The sequence below is a fragment of the Hypanus sabinus genome, unplaced genomic scaffold (genome assembly GCF_030144855.1).
Source record: "Hypanus sabinus isolate sHypSab1 unplaced genomic scaffold, sHypSab1.hap1 scaffold_116, whole genome shotgun sequence".
In the NCBI taxonomy this organism is placed as follows: domain Eukaryota; kingdom Metazoa; phylum Chordata; class Chondrichthyes; order Myliobatiformes; family Dasyatidae; genus Hypanus; species Hypanus sabinus.
Genome location: NW_026779218.1, coordinates 1,042,042 through 1,064,649, shown reverse-complemented (window position 1 = coordinate 1,064,649; position 22,608 = coordinate 1,042,042). Strand labels below are relative to the sequence as shown.

General features: G+C 43.7%; 1 protein-coding gene across 1 annotated transcript; it reads left to right on the top strand.

Moving 5' to 3' along the window:
* The first annotated feature begins 15,880 nt into the window (after positions 1-15,880).
* LOC132386437 (muscarinic acetylcholine receptor M2-like) lies at positions 15,881-17,272 on the top strand. Its single transcript, XM_059958714.1, has one exon. The coding sequence runs from the start codon at positions 15,881-15,883 to the stop codon at positions 17,270-17,272; it is 1,392 nt and encodes a 463-aa protein (XP_059814697.1).
* Positions 17,273-22,608: the final 5,336 nt, after the last annotated feature.

The following is a 22,608-nucleotide window of genomic DNA, read 5'->3' as shown; positions in this document are numbered from 1 at the left end:
ATTTCAAGGTTGCCAACAGCTTTAACCATGCTCAAATATAGCATTAACAGTTCTTTCCGGGTACGAATATCCACCCCAACCAACATTCACGCATTAATTACCGGCAACCCCACGGAGGGATACCACTGCTCCACCCCAGCAACATCCGTACTAGCACAGATTTGATTGGTGCAATCACACAGCATCCAAAGGAATCAATCCCGAACTTAGCCCCCACAATTGCAACCTTCAGGCTCGGCCAGCTCGTGTTCGTCTGCGGAAATCAGCCTTTGACCCCACCAAACTGAAAAATCATTTGTGTGGATGCTGTGTAATGTACCGCCCAGTTACAAACTCACAACACGAAATACCAGACAGTGCACCATATGCCATTAAATCATTATGAATCTTAATCTAAATATAGGGTTAGGGAGGAAAATAAAAAATAAGGCCCAATTCTGGGAAAAGTCACAAGTGCATGCTGGAGCTCACTTAGTCGCCATTCTTCCACAATGATCACCTCCGGGCGTTGTCGACCTTCCGTCCCTCAGAGCCCAGTCCACTCCGTCCGGTGGTCTAGCAGCTCTCTCCACACGCGTCCTCCCTCTTCAACTCTCCTCAACAAAAGACCGCGAAAAACATCTTTACGGATTCACATGATAGAGTAGAGTGGTAGATAAATAGGGATATCAACTAAGAACATTGATTAGCTAGTAATCAATAGTGTCACTGGTGCAAGTCAGAATGAAATATGACCCAGCAAAGATAATGTACTAGCCATTGTTCTCTAAAGATAGAAAAAGGTTCAAATAAGGAACTTTCTGTTCATGCAGAAGCATCTCGAGGTGTGACTAAATATGGGAAGAATAGTGTAGTGGTTAGAATGTTCTGGAGAAAAGGGGAAAGAGTCCGCATGAGAAACTGATGGGCTAGCATTGGCTTAAGATAATTATAATTAACAACTAATTATATCATAGCATGTGATTGAAGTTATTCTAATATTGTCTAACCTTGTGATCGTAAGATTTCCTGCTACATGATGCATGTAATACATTGTGGAGAACTGTGTAATTCGGGGGCAATGTCTGGACTGGCTCTGTGGGAGTCCGAAACTTCCTCCATGGCATGCTATATATATAAAAAAAACTCCGTCAACGTGCCATAAAGAGATAAAGCACGTCCGGAACTCAAAATCAGTCAAAAATCCAGTATTATCAAGTACAATAAAACAATTTGTTTTTTCCCATAAGCGGCTGAATCGATGGAGTGAATTCAAGAAATAAAATATGAATTCGGGTAGACGTTGGAGCCGGACGAAGTGTAGAATACGCTGGTGAATCTTCATCATGACTAAAAATCTGTAAATACAGCAGTTCAAGGACACTCAGGTTTATTGTGCATCGTAGTTTAATAAACCTCCTCAACAAGATGCAGATCCACTGAGAGAGCCATACCGCCTGCAGATAAATGTCCCACTGTAGACATAAACACACATACACACACACACACACACACACACACACACACACACACACACACACACACACACAGATAGTTATAGATATACAGCTAGAGATACATTAACATTAAAATAGTGCATAAACAGTAATAAAAGTGAGTTAGATTTAATTGGTTAAATGTCCATTGAAAAATCGGATTTCGGAGCGAATGAAACTGCTCCTGGAAAGCCGCTCATGTACTTTAAGCACTGTACTTCCCTCCTGACGGTAACAATGCGAAGCGGGCATGTTCTGTGTGATGGAGTGATGGGGAGCGGGTGATCCTCAATGACAGTCGGCGCCTGTCTGAGGCATCCCTCCTCGAAGATATCTGGGGCACTACGGAAGCCAGTTGGCAAGATGGAGCTGACAAATTTTGCAATTTTTATGATCCTGTACAATAGCCCCCCAGCCCCGTACCAGACAATGAAGCAGCCTGTCAGGATGCCAACCATGATACATCAGTTGAAGCTTTCCAGTGTTTTAGGTGACAATCCAGAAATCAAACTCCGAATGAAACACAGCCGATGTCTTGCCTGTTTTAAACTGCATCGATATGATGTGGTCAGGTCCGCTGGATAACTATACTGACAGTAGAGCAGTAGGCTAAGCACACATCTCTGACGTGCGCCAGCGTTGATTTTCACCGTAGAGGAGACATCATTAGCATTCCGCACAGAATATGTATAACTTTTCAGGAAATCGAAGATCGGGTCACAGAGGAAGGTACAGGGCCCAGGATGGAAATATATCAATCGGTACTACTGGAATGATGATGCCGCTCAACGATGAGCTAATCATCGAAGGCATCGAGATACACGTGATTGCATTGTCCAGGTGATCAAACCCGCGTGAAAATCGTCTGCCGTAGACCTATTGTGGCGTTAGCCAAATTGTAATGAGTTCAGTTCCTTGCTGAGGCACGAGTTATTTCTGGTCATAACGAATCTCACCTCCTCAAAGCATTTTATCACCGTAGATGTGAGTACTGTGGACGATAATCAGTTAGGAAGCTCACTCTACTCTTCTTCGGCAGTGATGTCATTCTTGCCCTTCTGATGTAAGTGGAAATTTAGACCGTAGCAATGACAGTGCGGAATACAGCCGACAGCTGGTAGGCACAGGTTTACAGCGCCGTGCCATGCGCTTCAGCTGGACGGTCACCATGCGAAGGTTGAAAGACAACTTGATATCAACCTTCCGACAACGATCAGAGTGTTACCAGACTGAAGATACATTTTCACAGATGTAGTTATATTCTCCCTTTCAATGCTTCCATAAGAGGAGTTGAGATCGTCTGGTAACCAAGCATCGCTGTCATTCATGCTATTGGGTTTCGCTTCGTGAAGACCAATTTCCTGAAACCCCTACCAGAGTCCTGGTGCATTCGATGTCGCCTCAAACCCCATCGCAGAATTGTTTCTTCACTCTTGAAATAGCTCTTCGCAAGTGATGCCTGGTTTTCTTGTACAGGAACGGGACTCCAGGCTTCGGTGCCACCGATCGCCATCAGCAGTCGACGAATCTCGTGGTTCACGCACGTCTTTTGTTTTGGAAATATACAACAGGTTCCCGTAGGCACACACTCATCCACAGATGTTTAAATGAAGTAGGTAATGACAGCGGAGTACTCATTAAGATTCGAAGATCAATCCCTGAATGCAATCGAGTCCATAGATTCAAACCAGTCCTGTGAACGACTTTCTGCTTTCCTTGTCCATATCTTCTCTGTTTCCACTGCTAGTGCAGCGGTCCTAAGTCTCTCCCTACACGAAGGAAGTAGAGGTACAGTTGTGTGATCAAACCTTCCTGGTGAGGGCGTAAAATAGCACGATAAGCTCTCTTTATCTCACTATAACTGTGGCTCAGAGTGTTGTTCACACTGGTACTACATGTGATTGTTGATGACAACTTTAAGGTGACGTTTTCAAACTGGCCTCATTAAAATCGCACAGTAAGATGCCGATTCAATAAGATTGGTTATTAGGCGAGTTAGAAGGGGGCTGGTGAGTAGGAATGATGGACGAACCTTGACCTGATAGGTAGAAATATCAAAGGACTGAAGTACATGTAATCTGATTGGAGTACATGGTGGACCATTGAGTGACGTGAAAAAAGTGAAGGGGGGATTGGTGCAACGAGTGCTTGGATGACGGCCGATACGAGAGTGTAGATGGAAAGTGACTGTTTTATTTTTATGGGGGGAACAATTCGCTCTTTCCTTGGATTTCATTATTCAACTGTTCAATCCCCACATCCCCAGATCACATCTCTGCCTCTCTCTCCATCTGTCCATGGACAGGTAAATGGACAGACATGTTTAAGAAGAATACGGTCCATACACGGACAAATGGGACCAGCATATGGGAATCTTGGTCAGCACGTGCTCCAACATTCGTAGCCTGGAATCAGGTATTAAGGAAGAGAAACAGTTTAAAAGTGGAGCCGGAACCCACAAGCCTGAAATGGAATGTCTGTTCTAAGAATCCTCTGCTTATTATGAATCTTGAGTCCATGTGTGTCTGGCGTAACACTGAAGCCATTTTTCTTGAGTGTTAAATATCCCAAGTAATCTATTAATCCAGCAACCAATAAATCTGCAGATTAATGAAAATCAACCGATCACCTACTACCCTGCTCATCTTCCTCTCCTCAACCCACCTTCGTATTCTAACTTCTCATCTTTTTTTTCTCCTAAGTCCTGATGAACGGTCTTGGCACAGAACGTCGGCTGTTCACTTTTCTTCCGCAGCTGTTGCCTGGCCTGCCGACTTCCAACAACATTTTGTGTATATCACCAGTAACTAATAAATTACTCCGCATAAATTGTCTGGCCTTCATCTAAACTCTAATCCTTTTCACACTCCCTGTGATTGACCGTGCAGGAATTTGCAGTTCGCCATCTTTGTTCAGGATTTATTTACGGATCAATGTTCCTTGATTATGGAGCTGATCTTCAGCAGTCGAACAACCTCAGCTGTCGCTGTAACAAATAATTTGTTCAACCCCCACCCCCCCAACTGCCAAATTGCGTTCACTACCCGTCATCCTGTCCTAGTGTTAATCCGTCGATCTCACACCAGTCTGATGGGAAATGTATCAGCGATATAGATGAAGTAGCTTCTCGGCTCGAAACATCGTCACTTTATTCATTCCCATAGATGCTGATTGGCCTGCTGAGTTCCATCAGCATTTTATGTGTGTTGCTTTGGATGCGTAAAGCACTGATTTCTCGGAAAATTTCTGTCAATCTGATGTAAATTTATGACGTCCATGCGTAGTGCACTGGCAATTCAAAGCATCAGCTTTATAAGCTTTAAAATCGAATGGCATTCAGAAACGCAAAAGCACCCTCGGATTTCAGCTCATTATCCTGGACCTTGAAATCTAGCAGACTGATCCCGCACTGCAGTTTCCCCCGTTATTCCAGACGTTCCGTTGTCCTGTCTGTCGTTGTGAGCTGCGTCCCATCACGATTGGAATACGCTGCGGTCGTGGAATACAAGTTGCTGGTTAAGCGAAACAGGAAAAAGTGGGGCAAGGGAGGGGGTGAGGTTGGTCAGTAGCACGAATAGTGGTGGAGAATTTTGACTGTCAGTGTGTGGAGTGTTGCGCGAAGCCATCAGAATTTAAACAGTGAAACAGTTGATTAAACGGCGGATAGCCCAAAGAAAAATTAGTGCATTTCTGTCCGTCTATACATATAAACGTGTGCGCCTGTGTCCGTTTGTCGTTTCCCACTTTGTCGGTCATGTTGACAATTATTCAAGTTTTTTATGTGTTTATGTAAGTGCAAATCTGTATATAATTAAGGTGCGAATTTACCCAGAAGGGGCTCTGCGCGATTCTATATATGCGCGTTCAGAGAGTGACAGTATTTGATGACTGTGCAAACGTGAGAGATATGGAATGTGATTGAAGGTACGTGTGTGAGATAAGGTGCAATTGTGAGATGAGGAATATGAATTCTTCAAAGTTCAATTATTCATAGAAAAATCTTTAATCAGAGTACACACATGTCACCACATACAACAGTGATATTATTTTTTTTTTCCCTATGGGCACACTTGGCTAACCTATAGAACAGTAACAGTCAACAGGATCAATGGACAACAATCTGTGCAAATGCAGATATAAATATATCTCAATAAGCACCGAGCATGAAATAAAAAGCCTGTATTTAAATGTGTGTCGTTATCCCATTTTGTTCAAGAACCTGATGGTTAACCGGTATCTGGTGTTCTTGAGCCTGGTAGTGCGTGTCCTGAGGCTCTTGTACCATCTACCTGATGGCAGCAGCGAGGAAAGAGCGCGGCCTGGGTGGTGAGAATCCCCAATGATAGACGCTGCTATCCCACGGCAATGTTTTAGGAGGTGTAGCCAAAGGCTGAGAGGGATCAAGCCGAGATATACTCGACCGAATCATCCCGCCCCGCGTTGGATTTTCCGCTCAAAGTCTCTGCTGTTCCCAGACCAGACCGTAATGCAGTCAATCAGCACAGTCCAGAGCCCTCAGTAGGGTCGCCAATATTTCTGATGACATGCCCAATCTCCTTTGCTACCATACCTGTATGATCGATCCCGGACAGGTCTTCTAGCAGGATTTTAAGGTTTATTTGTGAGTAAAGTAGAGGAGTTGAGATTGGATATGTGACAGGCTGCTTGTAAATAGGTAACACGGAGAAGGTAGGTAAGGGAGTATATACCTGCTTGTGAAATAGGTTGTTCAGTAAACACAGATGGTGTACTAGAAATAGGTTATGTGTGCATGAAAGCTGGAAAGGGGACTGCAAAAGGTCGTAAAATATTGTATCTGTTATTAGATGAAGAACTTATGAACTTACGCCCCGCTCCATCAATAAATCAATCAACGAATCCTTACCTACGTCGCAAACGCATGCTCTATCCCTTCGTTCTAATACAATGAATTTTGCACTGGTGTGAGGAAAGAGTTAAATTTGATTCCTCTTTGCCATATGACAAGACATGTAACAAAAAATATCGATCTTTGTTAGACTTTTTTTTCAGTCTATAAAGTGGGAATGTTTTGCGTGAGTACAGCAAAGACCATTGTACAGTGATGTTTTACAAATCAGCGTGAGTACGTTTATAGACAGTACATGTCCATAGACGCACTTTCCCGACGCTAGATACGGAAATCATAATTTATTCCATATAGACATGTTGTCCTGTTTCTAAGTGTTGTATCAAGTACAGCGTTTCCAAGAGATAAGATGGTACAGATTCTGATCAGGTAATACATAACTCCCGGGAAACTAGTAAAACGAAGGCTCATGAAGTGGGAAAAAGGGAAAAGATAAACGACAGTCCACAACAGAGCGAGAGAGGGAGAGCGACAGACAGAGAGAGAGAGAGAATTTCGTTTATTGCTTGCATTCCATTAAAACACCTTCACTCCTGTATTAATCACCCTTTTCGATCTTGTTCCACTCTTGTGGTTTTGCCCTGTCACCTGTCTGTCCTTCCTGACAGTCTCATTAAACACTCCCTATGCTTGCTTACCTACTGTCCTATCCTCCGACCGATCAGTCAGTTACCCGTACCCCTCTCATATTCACCTGTAACCCTGATACCTCTGAGCGAGCATACTATCTCAGTGTTTCCAATGAATCCACTGAATCTCATGTCTACATCTCTCACAATGAAATTCCCGATCCCAACTGCAACCCCCTTCTCTCACACCACCATCCCCTTCCCATCTGAGCAAATGTGTCAGATTCAGAGACATAGAGACCCGATCGTTGTGGCGACACTGCTAGCTCGTCCCTCCACACAGTCTCCAAAGTGGTATACTATTATTGAGGTGGATCACGGTTGTAATATACACTGGCTGCTCATTTCCTTCCAGCTCCAGACACCCACTCAGGTTTATGCCTCCTTTGTGGTTACTATCTCCTTGCAGCCCTTATCTTTCACCTCCTCAGTGTCCCTTACGACCTGACGATCCTCAAGCTGCAATTCCAGTTCCTTATTGATTTCCATGAAGAAATGCCGCTCGGTGCACCTGCTGAAGATGCCATTATCCGGGAGAATACCACGGAATATCAACATCTCATAAAAGGGAAACACATCTGCACCGGGACCATCCGTACTAACAGAGGAATAATGAAGAATAAACTGATCCGATAGTTGCTCGACAAAGCTTGTTCTCGATGAAGCCTCTCCATTCTGGCTAAAGAACATCTACAGATGCTGGGAATCCGAGCAACACACAGAGAAAATGCTGGAGAAACTCAGCAGATCAGGCAGAATCTATGGAAGATAAAATTAGTCGACTTTTCGGGTAAAACTCTTCGGCAAGACTGGAGAAGAAAGGTTGAGTAGATTTGATAGGTGCGGAGAGGGGAGAGTGAGACACCAGGCGATAGGTGAAACCAGGATGAAGCAAAGAGCTGGGATTTGATTGGTGAAAGGGACAATGGAAAAAAAAAGATGGGTGAACGAGGAGCACCAGAGGGAGGGGATGGGCGGACAAGGACATAACATCAGAGAGGGGCAAGGAAATGGGAAATGGTGAAGTGGGAGTTTGGAAAATCGACACTCAGCTCTGTGGCTACCAAAACAGAAAATATGGTATTGTTCCTCCACCCTAAGTGTGACCAGATCCCGGAAGTTGAGGAGACCATGGATAGACATATCAGATTCAAAATGAGAAGTAGAATTCATTTGGGTGATGCCGCTGGTTCTGGCGGGCAGAGCGTAGGTGCTCGGCGAACTGGTCTCGTCGTTTTACAGGAGGCCACATCCGGAGCACCGTACAGAGTGTCGCCTGATTTGAAAGGACTGTTTGGGTCCCTAATTGGTGGGGCTAGATGTAGCACTTGTTTTGTTCACAATGATATGTGCCGGGGGGGGGAATCAGTGGGCAGGAACGAATGGACAACAAGGGCCCAATTACACAATGGCTTCTCCGCGTGTCCCTGGTTCATTTTTATTTTTCCTTTCTAATTGGCGGCAGGAAAACTCTGCAAGAACGTGAGAGCAGCTTTAGTCTTAATCACGCTCAAGGTCCCGGGAGCAGCCTCCTCTCTGAGTCCCAATTCAACTGGCAGCAGGACAAAATCAGAAAGCCCTCGAACTCACTCACTCGTAATCGCACTCACAGGACTGAGAATTGCCTCCTGTCTCGATCCCAATTGGACTGGGCCATCGGAAAAGTAAACACACATATATAACTCCACAGGAATCATGTAGGCCTCATAGAAACATCGTTGTGATAATAGCTCTGAGCTCAATGCAGTTCATTTAGGAAGGGTGGGACAATTTGAAGACACAGTCTTGGCCAGGCTGCCTGACAAATAAAATCGCCGGAGAAGGATAACCGCCAGGAAGGCCTCTGTGACGTTAGCAGTCAATCTTGTTTAGTGGCTGTAAGTAAAAGTCAGTGGCTGCAACTGGAAATGAATTTCCTTTCCTCACCTTTTCTAAATTCTGGTACGGCAAGATTGTTTATAAAAAGGTAACAATGAAGAATCACTGGCAATTGTTTTAATGCTCAGCAGTACCCGGGAAGACTTTGGGGAGGATAAAAGACAGACGGCGAGAGACTGAGGGAGAGAGAGACTAGGGGAGTGTGAATGGCAGACATTGAGTGATCGAGGCGGAGAGAATGGAAGAGAGTGGGATAACGGGATGAGAGAGACGGGGAGAGAGCGATGGTGGAGAGAGCGGCTGGGAGAATGAGAATCGGGGAGAGAGACGTGAGGAAGACGGGGAATGAAACTGGAAGAGAAGAGGCAGGGGTCAGAGGGAGACGGGGAGAACCAGATTATAGTGAGTGGGAATGGGGGAAAACACTGGGGACAGCGAAAGACACGGGGGAGTGCAAGCGAGACCAGTGCGAGCGAAGCCGATTTGGGAGAGGGAGAGAGACTGGGAGAGAGATGCTGAGCAGACAGGGAGACCGGGGGAGAGAAAATGGAGTAAAACTAAGAGAAAGGGAGAGAAGGAGCGAAGAGAGCCTGTGCAGAGAGCGATCCGGGGGGTGGGGGTGTTAGGGGGAGTGACCTGTGGGAGCGAGAGACCGTGGTTGTGGTCCCGGAAGATTGACTGTGGGAAGAGGGGAAGAGTGATAGATTGTTTTAGAGATTGGCCCTATCCTCCAGCTCGCTATGTGTGTGCTGACCATGAAGAATTTTTTTTTACTGAATGTTTGCCTGCATGCGTGTCGGTCGCCTCATTGACTAAATCCCCGAAGGATTTAACCACCTTATTGCTTTTTGATCTATGTCTCCTCCTCCTTGTTATCCACACGTCTGAGAATATCGCCATGCCAACTTGCTGATATAATTCGCTCTATTTGTCTCTCTCTTAGTCGCCTGCTGTCCCTCTCTTCGGTTCTCTGTTGCGCTCCCTCCCGGCGCTCAATAACAGTTCAATTGCTGACAGCGGTCATAAAGGTAAATGCCTTTACGGTATCGTGATAGATGTTGTGAAGCCGTGCATCATCCGCTCTAGCAACGGCTGTAGTAGTATCTGTATTCTTACCGTACGGTGTTTTGTGTTCTAAAGCTCAGTTAAGGTTCACTAGCTGGAAGACAGTTGAAAGTGGCAGAGGGAATGAAAAGGAGAAGAATGGGAAGGAGGAGAACAAGAGCGTGTCCGTTAAGACGGGTCACGACAGGAGCAGGAGGGTTTCATGCAGACGATATTATACTCGGGGATCAGGCGGTGTTGTCAAAACCGAGAAGCAGGGGTAACAGGCTCGCCTGACCTTTCAATTTAATAAGAGAGGGAGATTTTATGCAAAGGAAAATTCTACGGGAAAGAATAAACAGAGGCGTACACCATTCATCAGGACTCTGAGTTTGTGCATGTTGTTTATGGATTTCGAGGATCTAAGAGATTTTCTCATATTTGATTTGTATCACTGTTCATCACATTGTTTGTCTTCTCTCTTCATAAAAATCCGATTCAACGGGTATTTCACCACATTCTTCAGTTCCTCTCTGAATTTGCTCTGAGTCAGTCCGTAAATACAAGTTTTGGTGCAGGAACTGAGAACCTGCAGCATCGCTGAAATATCTTCTGCGATGTAACAGGGGTCCGGGACAGAATAAACAAAACTCATTGAAATTCTTTGATAGATATAAAATGCCACTTCTGTTACCCACAACAATGTGAAACTACCGGATATGCTGAATAGCAAAATGACAGATTTACGACGGTTCGCTGTCTCCCTGTCCGTATCAGTCTCTCCACTCTTTTGTCCCCGGAGCCCCTTACGTGTTCGACTGGCCGCTAGAATCCGCCTGACAGTCAGTATATTGAACAGCAAAATCAGAAAGAATGGGGCACAAGGGGTTAAAATGTTGTAAAACAATTTAAATGCAGCCCATGCGGGATACTTTTCGAAACTAGATGTAAGAGCACAATACCAGGGAACACTATCAATTGGTACCATAGACTCGGATATAAAGCCCCACGGGACACTCCCCAAACTGGCCAGCACACTCACTGTCGCGATAACCACAGCCGCCGTTCTCTCGGTGCAATATTTTGCTTTCAGCTTCTCGTAGCAAATAGTCACAAATCGATCGACAATGAAAGCGACAGACAGCCAGGCAGAGGTCGCAGTGCTCGCAAATACAAGCCATCCACCGAGACTGCACACATGAGTGATGAAAATGAATGATCGGGGAAAATAAAACGATGCAGTCCACCCCAGCAGCGGATCCGAGATAACGACCAGGAGATCGGCCACTGCCATTCCCACCAGGTAGCGAGTGACACATTTGGAGAGACCGCACTTTCCCCGGCACAGGATCACAAGTTCGCTGGATGAGAGACAGGGAAAAGCAAGTTGAGAAAATTATTCCTCACATTGGCTAAATTGTTACTACCAAAAGATAGTTTTATTGTTGCACGTAACTCAGACAACCGTACAAGTACAACTGTAGACAATCAATTCGTTTAGTCTCAGCGGGCTGTGCAAATCCAGTATTTTCAAATACAGGGCATCTGCTACAAGACCAAAGCACAGAAACACGAACATCAAATTATTGAACACCAACAGCTGGAAGAACGCTGTGCAACCTGTTCAATTCCACAGATGTTGGCCGATTCGCTAAATTCCTGCAGCAGTTTGTTTTCGATCCGTATCCCAGAATACACATTCCCGGTGTTTCCATTCCATTCCTGAAATGCAGAACACCGGACTGGACAGGTGACAGTGGAAACCAGCGACAGAAGCGATCACAATATTATAATTAAACTTCAATTCTCACCAACGGCAGGTGACACTGTGGCCTACCGGGAATTCCAAAGGCTGAAATAAAAGGACAGTAGACTTCCTCTATCTGCCAGATGAGAGAACAATCCATTTCAGTGAGAATGTATGAATTCTGTTACTCCCGAATCCACAGCTCGGCAGACACTTTGAGCTGATTTCGTCAAAACGGCGCTGATTTATACAAAGTATCGGTCTCCTGAGATACGGTTGCACCGCTGACTAACTTTCTTCATTACAGCTACTTGAACAAACACTTTAATTTAAATTCATTGTCTCTGATGCAAGTATTCGGCCGACTGAAGACAACTACACCAACAATTCTTCGGCGTTATCTAAACAGTGATTCATCTGCAGGAAATAATGCGGGAGCTCTAATGACAAAGACTGACTTCATCTCGGAGCAGTAACATTTACAGATTTCAGGGATTTGCTGATTAATTGTACATCTGTAAACGAGGTGCACCGACACCGCCCGACCGACACCGAACTTCTGCCCCTGCGGTTTCCAATTTTGAATTGCCCTTCAATGCTTCAACATCTTCCTGACCAGATACAAACACACACACACACACACACACACACACACACACACACACACACACACACACACACACACACACACACACACACACACATACACACACACACACACACACACACACACACACACACACACACACACACACACACACACAAACGAAACATAGATACGAACAGAGATAGCAACGAACAAATGAACACGTTGCTGATGTAGAAAAAAAGACGAGAACATCTGCAGCTGTTGGAAATCCAAAGCAACACACATAATGGTCTGGCAAATCTCTGCTGAGTTCATCCAGCATTTTGTGATTTTGCTGATGTAAAATAATTGTATAAATATCACAAATCTGTCAGAGCTGTAACGAAAATTGAGAAGAAATGTTTTCAAGCTGCAAATAACTGAGCATACCGGAAACTAATTAAAAAAATTAGTCTCCCCCAGTATCAGAAACATCCTCTCCAAATCCTCTCTATCTAGGCAGTTCAATATTCGATAGGTTTCAATGAGATCCGCCTTCATTCTTCTAAACTCAAGAGAGTACAGGCCCAGCACCATCACATTCTCCTCATTGATAAACACTTTTTTCCCATGGATCTATATAGACCCTCTCCAATGCCAACATATCTTTTCTTAGATAAGGGGCCCAAATCTGCTCACAGTGCTCCAAGTGTGGTATGACCAATGGTTATAATGCCCCAGGATTACATCCTTACTCTTATATTTTTGTGTAATACTGAAACTTGTCGTAAAGCCATCAATTCAGTCACCCAAATCATTGACAGATAACGTGAAAAGAACCGGCTCCGACAAAGACCCAAGTGGAACACTACCTATAGACTGCAGAAAAAACAGTAAAGACCTCTTATTCTCAATCCTTCTCTTCTGCCAGTTAACCAACCTTCTGTCTATACTAGTATCTTTCCTGTAATGCCATGGGCTCTTAATTTGCTAAGCAGACTCATGTGCGGCACCTTGTCAAAGCCCATCTGAAACTCCTATTAATCAACATCCACAGATTTTCTGTTGTCTATCCTGCTTGTTCTTTCCTCAACGAATTCCAACAGATTTGTTAGGCATGATTTCCCCTGAAGGAAACCATTCTGACTTTGCCTGCTTTACCATGTGCCTCCAACTACACCAAAACATTATTCTTAATAATGACCCCAATACCTCCAACTACTGAAGTCAGGATGACTGGCTAATAATTCTATTTCATTTGCCTCGCTCCCTTAAAGTGTGGAGAGATATTTGCTTTTTTCCAATACTCCAGAGCAATTCTAGAACCTAATAATTCTTGAAAGATCTTGACTAATGTCTCAACGACATCCGCCGCTACCTCTTTTAGAACCCGAGAGTGTAGTACATCTGGTCCAGGTGACTTACCTAGCATTCAAACTTTCAACCTCCAAAGCACCTTCTTCTTAGTAATAGCAACAGCACTTAATTCTGCCTCCGATACTTTTGGATTTTTGACAAACTCCTAGTGTCTTTCACAGTGAGGACATGCAGAAAATATGTATTAAGTTTGTCTGCCATGTCTGTTCCCCCATTACTATTTCGCCTGCATCATTTTCCAGTGGTCCGATATCCACTCTCGTCTCTCCTTTACTTTTTATATTTTTGAAATAATTGTTTTGGTATCATCATATTATTGGCTCTTACGTTCAGATCTCTCTTTATAAATTATTGTTAGCTTTTTAAATACATCACAATCCTCTAACTTCCCACAATTTTTACTGTATTATTTGTTCTCTTTTTTTCCCTCTACGCTGTTTTTGACTTCGGTTGTCAGCCACTGTTACCTAATACTCCCTTTAGAATACTTGAGGATGTATCTATCCGGCGCCTTCTGAATTGCTCTCAGATACACCAACCATTGCTGTTCTGCTGTAATCCCTGGAACAGCCCCTTCCAATTAAATTTGGTCAGCTCCTCTCTCATGCTTCTGTTACAGTGTTCCTTTTTTTTCCACTAAATTACTAATATATCTGACTTTATTTTCTCCCTCCCAAACTCCAGAATGAATTTATCATATTATGATGCCTGACTCGTAAGGGTTCCTTTACCTTAATCACTCCAATGAAATCTGGTTCATAACACTGCACTCAATCCAAAATTGCCTTTCGCCTGGTGGCCTCAACCACAAGCGGTTTTTCAGAAACCCAACGTGTACGCTTCCTACAAATTTCATCTCTTGGGCTTCGGCACCAACCTGAATTTCTCAATCAACCTGAATATTGAAAAACCCCACGACTATTGTAATATTTCCAAATTTACACGCCTCTTCTGTCTCCTGTTGTAAGTTGTACCCCACCTTTAGGCCACTGTTGGAAGGCCTGGATATAACCCCCATCAGGGTCTTTTTTTACCCTTGCAGTTTCTCCATTACTCACAAGAATTCTCCATCTTTTAATTCAATGTTTTCCTATTTCTAAGGATCTGATTCAATTCTTTACTAACAAAGCCATTCCATCCCCTTTACCAACCTGCCTGTCCTTTCTATACAATCTGTCTTTTGAAGTTAATCTCCCAACTATGATTTTCTTTCAGCAACGATTCAGTGATATCATATCTGCAAACTCTAACCTCAACCTCATTCCACATACTGTACAGTGAGCTTTCAATTATGACACCTTCAGACATACATTCTTTAACCTCTTCGACTTTGCCACCATGTTAGACTTCAATTCATCCCAGTGACTGCAACTTTGCCCTATCACCTGCCTGTCCTTCCTGACAGTCTCACTACACACTGCATTTACTTGTTTACCAACTGCCCCGTCTTCAGACCTAAAATTCCAGGTCCCATCCTCCCTGCCTAATTAGTTTAAACTATCCTCCACATCTCCAGCAAACCTGCCCACAAGGATATTGGTGCCCCTTAGCTTCAGGTATCAACTATCATTTTTCTACAAGTCATAACTTCCCCTCTTAGACTATTAGTTTCAAGAAAATTAGACCACCGTTTTTTTAGCTTTCTCATGGGTTTCATAACTAGGGGAAATCAACAATGTTAAACCACCAATAACATGGTTCCTTAGCATTATGTTTTGAAACACATGCTGTTGATCTGACGTAACTCAATCCCAGATTCTTCTTTCCTTCCGGTACTTTGCTTCATTGCAACTTTTGACTGCAAGTTTATGAAATTGGATGGCTGTTCACGCTATAGGAGATGGATGATCCTGTGCATCTGTTTTTCTTGCGTCCTTTCTGGGATTTCTATTATTCATATAGTTTTTGCTTTGAAGGTACGTGCACATAAGGGAACAATGGGATCAGAGGATTTCCATCATTTTAAGTGCATAAAGGTGGACCAATCTAATGAAAACATTTTTACAATGTCGGGCATCATCTTCATTCGTTTAGGTACTAGCAATTAACTATTAATTCATAATTAATTGTACGTACAAAAATGATCTCTGTGATTCCTGTTTATAAGTAAGTCCCTCAGCAATAATCTTGAAGTTTTTTTTCAGCAAATGGTCTTCTGTGTTCTTGCTGGTGAGACTTCAATTAGAAATCCTTTATTGCTTGTTTGCTAATATTTCTCCTTTTTCTACTATTTTCTACGTTTAGGCCGCTTCAATGCTAACTCAGAGGGAAAGGATGTCTAATTTAACGCAGACAAATTCATCTCTCAGCAACCGAACATACATTGAAAGAGGGAGCGCTTACAAAACAGTTGAAGTAATCTTCATTGTGATTGTAACATTATCTTTGAGTCTGGTGACCATTATCGGAAACATTCTGGTTATGCTTTCTATCAAAGTGAATAGACAGCTACAAACAATTAACAACTATTTTATTTTCAGCTTAGCCTCTGCTGATTTGATTGTTGGTGTGTTCTCCATGAACCTTTACACCATTTACATCGTCTTTGGCTACTGGCCTATGGGCCCAGTGGTGTGTGATTTATGGCTGGCTCTAGATTATGTTGTTAGTTATGCATCTGTCATGAACCTTCTGATCATCAGCTTTGACCGATACTTCTGTGTGACAAAGCCTCTCAGCTACCCTGTGAAGAGAACCACCAAGATGGCATGGATGATGATTGCAGCTGCTTGGGTGCTGTCATTTATCCGGTGGGGCCCTGCCATTCTCTTCTGGCAGTTCATTGTAGGTGGGCGGACAGTTGAAGAGGGTGAGTGTCATGTACAATTCTTCTCAAATCCAGTTGCCACTTTTGGCACTGGAATAGCATCCTTCTATCTACCGGTTATTACCATGACTATTTTGTATGTGCACATATCCCGTGCTAGCAAGAGTCGGATCAAGAAGTATAAGAAGGAGACAGAGTCAAACAAAGGCACCATTTCTCCCAGTCCAGTGCGAGGCAAAACAATGAAACCGAATAACAACATTTCAAGTGCACCTGAAGGGTTGCAGAATGTCAAAGTACAAAATGGCAAGGCAGCTGGTGAAGTAATGACGGATCATTGCGGCCAAGTAGAGGAAAAGGTGGTCTCAAATCCCTCGACTTCCCTCAGTGTCGTCCCTTCCATCCAGAAGGAGGAAGGAAAGATGGATGAGAGCACAAATGTCTCCACCACACAAAGACATTTTAGCAACGGCAGCTCCAGCATAAAGGTCATCACGAAATCCCAAAAGAGTGACTACTGTGCTACCACAGTTGAAGTGGTGTCAGAAAACAGCACCAAGAATGGTAAAGCCAGAGAGCTTACCGCAGCCCACAACATCATTAAAATGACAAAGACCCCTGTTGAGAAAAAGAAGGGAGCTGTAACCCGGGAGAATAAGGTGACCAGGACCATCTTGGCTATTCTGCTGGCATGTATCATTACCTGGACCCCATACAGTCTCATTAACACGTTATGTTCAGTCTGCGTTCCTAACACTTTATGGACTATTGGATACTGGCTCTGTTACATCAACAGTACTCTCAACCCAGCCTGCTATGCACTATGCAATGCTACCTTCAAGAAAACCTTCAAACATCTTCTCTTCTGTCAATATAAAAACATTGGTGCAACAAGATAAAATCAACAGCAAACTCATCTCCATGAACATTTTACACATCTTATAGATGACTTTCAAAATGTTTATCACAAATGTATGTAAGTAAAATGTTCAACACGCCGAGGTATGGCTCAATTAGTCATTATATGTAATATGGTGAAAGCACACTTGAGTTATGTCCAATGAATTTCTAATATTTGTTTAATTGACGAGTGTGCTGTTTATTATAAAGTTTCTGTGTGAAATCGTAAATGAATCTGCCCAAGTTTCAAGTATAGTGCGTTCCAGTTAATTGGGGCACACTGGGAATTGTACATTTTGGCCCGATTAAACGGCTGCACTAATGAGCCAAAGCTTCATGGAAATAGACAAACTACCTTTTGAATAAGTAACAAACTATGTATTTAGAGGAAATACTGAATAAATTAGAACACAACAAAAATCACTACGGTATATAAAACTGTATTAGTTCCTAATTATTATGGTGGAGATCACTAAGTGTACACTGACGTGTTCTTTTGATTGACTGTAAATAAGGAAAATCATCAGAGACACCAAGTGCAGATTGTGGACAGCTTTCAAACAGTGCTATCGATGATTGGAACCTCCAAATCCTTATTTTAATTGTAACATTCCAGATGATTGCTGATACTTTTAAACTAATCATAGTACCGAACTAGATGAAGATTTGAAATCGCTTAACTTCTCCCCAGCCGTCTCTGGCATCCGCAAGCCTGAATGCTTGAAACCGCAGTGAGCAAAACGGTTCCAAATTGTCTTACTGTTTATCATTTGCCTACGATCAAAGACAATAATCACTGCTTTTTGAATACGAACACACAAGTGAAGCCACTTAAAATGGTTGCTTTAATTACGGCGTAGTGTATATTGGCCGCATACTTGCATGTGACTGACGCTAGTTAGGACCTGTTTGGCAACAGATTCCTGCCCAAATAAGTGGCATATTTTCCCAAATAAACAGAGAAATTCATTTATTTTTGATTTTTTTTTTCATTTATTGTCCAAAAAAAGCGGCTGCTCCAACTAACCAATGCTCCAATAAATGCCATTAGACAGAATTATAAAATTAAACATAGGCACATTTAAGGGGTAATGTTCATTTTTATAACATTACTCAGTATCAAAAATTGTATTTTGTACTTTTAATAACTTTGTGCTTCTAATGGATACCCACTACATTACCTTTTAGTTAGTAGTTCTGATAGGTTGCTTCGAATCTTAATCACTTGGTATAGGGGGGGGGGGGGCGTTGGTGGCGGACCTAAATGAATGGCACAGCCACTGAGGGACTAGGAACAGAGCTAGGTGTGTCAAGAAAGCAAGGGAAGACAGGAATACATGACGCTGGATATTAACACAGGCCCGGGACGAGACTAGGATTTCGGGCCTGCTTTAGGACTTGGACTAGGAACAAGGGACCCGGACGTGGAACTTGGAACTTGTAGCCTGGGCTAGGGCTCCGAGCCCGAGACTGGACATGCACCCGAATCCTGGGTCTTGACTCGGGCTTGGGCCCCGGATCTAGGCGAGGACAAGACGCGGCCTCAGGTCGTGGCGTGCTTAACGGACTGGACGTGAGACTCCAGGACTGGGCGGAGGAACTCCAGCACCGGGCTGGGGCATGTTGCCCTGGGTTGCGCGATGTATAAGGACAGGAAGAGGCACATGGACGGGACAAGGGACTCCAACACAGGACGAGGGACCTCCAGCACCGAGCTGGGCGAGATACTCCTCGGCTGTGCGATGCAAAGGACAGGAAGAGACACAAGGAAAAGCACGAGAACAGGCAGCGGCCGCATCGGGAGCACCGGACGCATTTTGCCACACAGGTCGACTCACAGATGAATTTTCGCCTCACCTGGAAGGACTGTCTGCGGCCATGAATGATTGCGATGGAGGAGGTATAAGAGCAGGTGTAGCACTTGTTCCGCTTACAATGATAACTGCAGGGAGGGAGATCTGTGGGAATTGATAGGGTGTATGAATGGACAAGGGAATCGCATGGGGAGGGATCTCTGCGGAAAACAGAAACTTGGTGGGGGGGGGGGGGGGTTGCGGAAAGATGTACTTGGTGGTGGGGTGCTCCCAGTGCGGCCTTCTATATATTGCCGAGAACCGACGCAGACTGGGAGACCGTTTCACTGAACGCCGACGCTCTGTCCGCCAGAGGAAGCAGGATGTCCCAGTGGCCATAGCTTTTAATTCCACGTCCCATTCCCATTCTGATATGTCTATCCACGCATCGTCTACTCTCAAGATGAGACAACACTCAGGTTGGAGGAATAACACCTTATATTCCATCAGGGTAGCCTCCAACTTGATGGCATGAAGATTGATTTCTCTAACATCGTTAATGCCCCTCCTCCCCTTCTTACTCCATCCCTTATTCATTCATTCGTTTATCTATCTATCCGCTTAATTATCTCTCTCTCTCTCTCTCTCTCTCTCTCTCTCTCTATCTATCTATCTATCTATCTATCTATCTATCTATCTATCTATCTATCTATCTATCTATCTATCTATGTATCTATCTATCTATCTATCTCTCTATTTATCTGTCTATCTATTTATTCATTTATTTGTTTGTTTATTCATTTATTTATTTCCCCTTTTTTTTCTTTCACTATCTCATTTCTCTCTCTCTGTCCCTCAAACAATACTCCTTGCCTGCTCTCCATCTCTCTCCAGGGCTCCACTGCCCCTTTCTTTTTTTCCAGCCTCTCATCTCCTGATCCTCTCCCTTTTACAGCCTGGTATCCCTTTTGCCAATCAACTTTCCAGCTCTGAGCTTTATCCCCTCCCCATCCTGTCTTCTCCTATCATGTCGGATGTCTCCTCCCCTCCCACTTTCAAATCTCTCACTATCTCTTCTTTCAGTTAGTCCATTTCAGCTGTCCAAGAATCACACTCTAGTAAAGTGGTGATGGAAAGGAATTTAAATGATGGCACCGACTCACTCAGTCAGTAATAAAATCGAGTGCATTGTTTAGAAATGGGGTCAGCGGTGTACCTTTGCATGTGGAGTAACTCTGGGCAAGCGGCCTGCACCTTGGGCTGCGGATGTACGATTCATTCAGTAGGTCACAGAAAGTTTCGAGAAAAGTGGATTTAAGTAATGACTTTCACTGTTAAGAATGTTAGACGAGTGATTTTCCTGATTCCAGAAAACATGTGAGCAATGTCAAAGAGCATAGAGGAATGCACATTAACCTTGCAAAGAGATTGGAGCCCATCCACTGATTCACAGAAGTGCTGAATAATTTCATTTTGGGTTGATGACCCAGTGCCTTGCAACTCATATCTCAAATCCTGATGCAGCAGAGGCAAACGCCAACCAAGTGTATGTGTGTGATGTGAAAGCTCAGATTTTCACTGTCTAAACTCAGGATGTGGCCAACATGGTGAGAATAATAATGTTCGAAAGCAATGACAGGATGTTGTAGCAATATAACAATCTCATCTCGTTCACAGGGCTAGGGTAGCTGGACTGTCATGTGGAGGGAGCAGCAGTGGCATTGTGCAGTAAAGACTGCATTCATTATCCCACCATTTTCATTCTGCCAGTTGTCTTGTCATTATAAGAAGGAATATCCAAGCCTCACAGGATAATCAGGGGCCCTTCTCATCAGAAATGATGCCAATCTTGAAGGGAGGGTACAGCTCAGAGACAGCCTTATAGACCGACAATTGCACACCAAAGCCATTTGCAGTCTCCTTCACTAAAGTTCCTTACATTCAGCCCAGCCAGTACTACCGTTGATTTTGCTCTGCATGAATCTGCTCCCAACTTTCTTCAATAATTCCATCAAAGTTTCAAAGGTCTAATTTAATGTCAGAGGAATGCATGCAATATACATCCTGAAATGCTTTGTTAGGAAAAATCCACCAAAACAAAAAAGTGCCCCAGAGAATAAACGACAGTTAAACACGAGAAGACCAAAGTCCCCCTCCCGTGCATAAGCAGTTGCAAGCAATAATCCCCCCTCCCCCAACGACAAAAAAAATAATTTGCGCCGCCACCAAGCAGTCAAGTGTGAGCAAAACAATAGCAAAGACACAGACTTGCAGTTACCCCAAAGACTTCAAGTTTCAGCCAGACTTCGACATATCGCAGGTTTTCTCTCTTCCTAATAAGGAAGAGGGAGGTGTCTCCATCAGCAGACAACTGTATTTCCTTCCTCACAAACTCTATTTCGTCTCCACTTATGTGCGTCAGTATTATTTACTTAAGACGACTTCTGTCAAGGAAATTTTGTTTTCTACCTTCTTACCTATCTTTGGATAAGTAAGTTAGATTTTTATGGTGACGGACTTGTGCTGTTAGCCTCTGTCTGCTCCAGCTGACCACTGGAGCGATTCTGTCGCCATCCACATAGGTAAAGACAATAAGGGTAAAAAAGTGCCAAGATTGGATTGATAAAACCGGTTTGGAATATTTAGTTTGTATTGGTTTGTATTTCATGTTGCAGCTAAACACGTTTTTGTAGAATAGTGAATGAGGATGTGTTTTACTACTGCAGTTGAACGAATTGGTACTGAAATGGATGAGCACTCAACCTGGCCAAGCATGCTGCTTCTTTTTCTCTTTCTTCTTGTTCCCCTTCTGCTTCTGAACCACAACCCTCACCACAACTTTCTCTTAGCGTCTAGCTGCTTGACACGGAACTGGTTAACAAATGCAGAACCCCTGGAAAGGGAAGACTGTGAGACACACAGCAGAATTCGGGACATAGAATTATCAAAAAGTACAGCACAGAAACAGACCATTCAGCCCATCGAGGGGGGACCACACAATTTAAACTTCCTACTCCCATCGACCTGCACCAGGACCATAGCCCTCCATACTCTACCATCCATGAACCCATCCAAACTTCTCTTAAATATTCAAATTGAGCTTTCATGTACCCCTTGAGCTGGCAGCTCCTTTCCCACTCAAAGAACTTTCTGAGTGATAAAAAGTTTCCCCTCGTGTTCCCCTTCAACAGCTACTGCTGTGTATTGGAGAGCTTCTTCTGGCTGGTGTGGGCAGCAGAATCTTTGTTGCAACTCAACAGTTGCTTGCTCGTTTACAGTTTTGTCTGGTAGCAATGTGGTATTTGTGTGTGCAGCAATCCCTGTGTTGCAGACTATGTTGTAGGCAGTAACACTTGAACTCCCATAACTGATTTTTGGTTAGTTCTTGTGGTGCAGCTGCAGACTGCATCTGAACATTATGTACAGCCACTAGCTATCTCAAAAGCTCCAGGCACCATTATGTAGTTGTGTCAATTCACTGATTGGTCGTGAACTGTCTGGTCACCAAGAGAGAGTTTATTCCTCTTGGTCAAGTTACACGA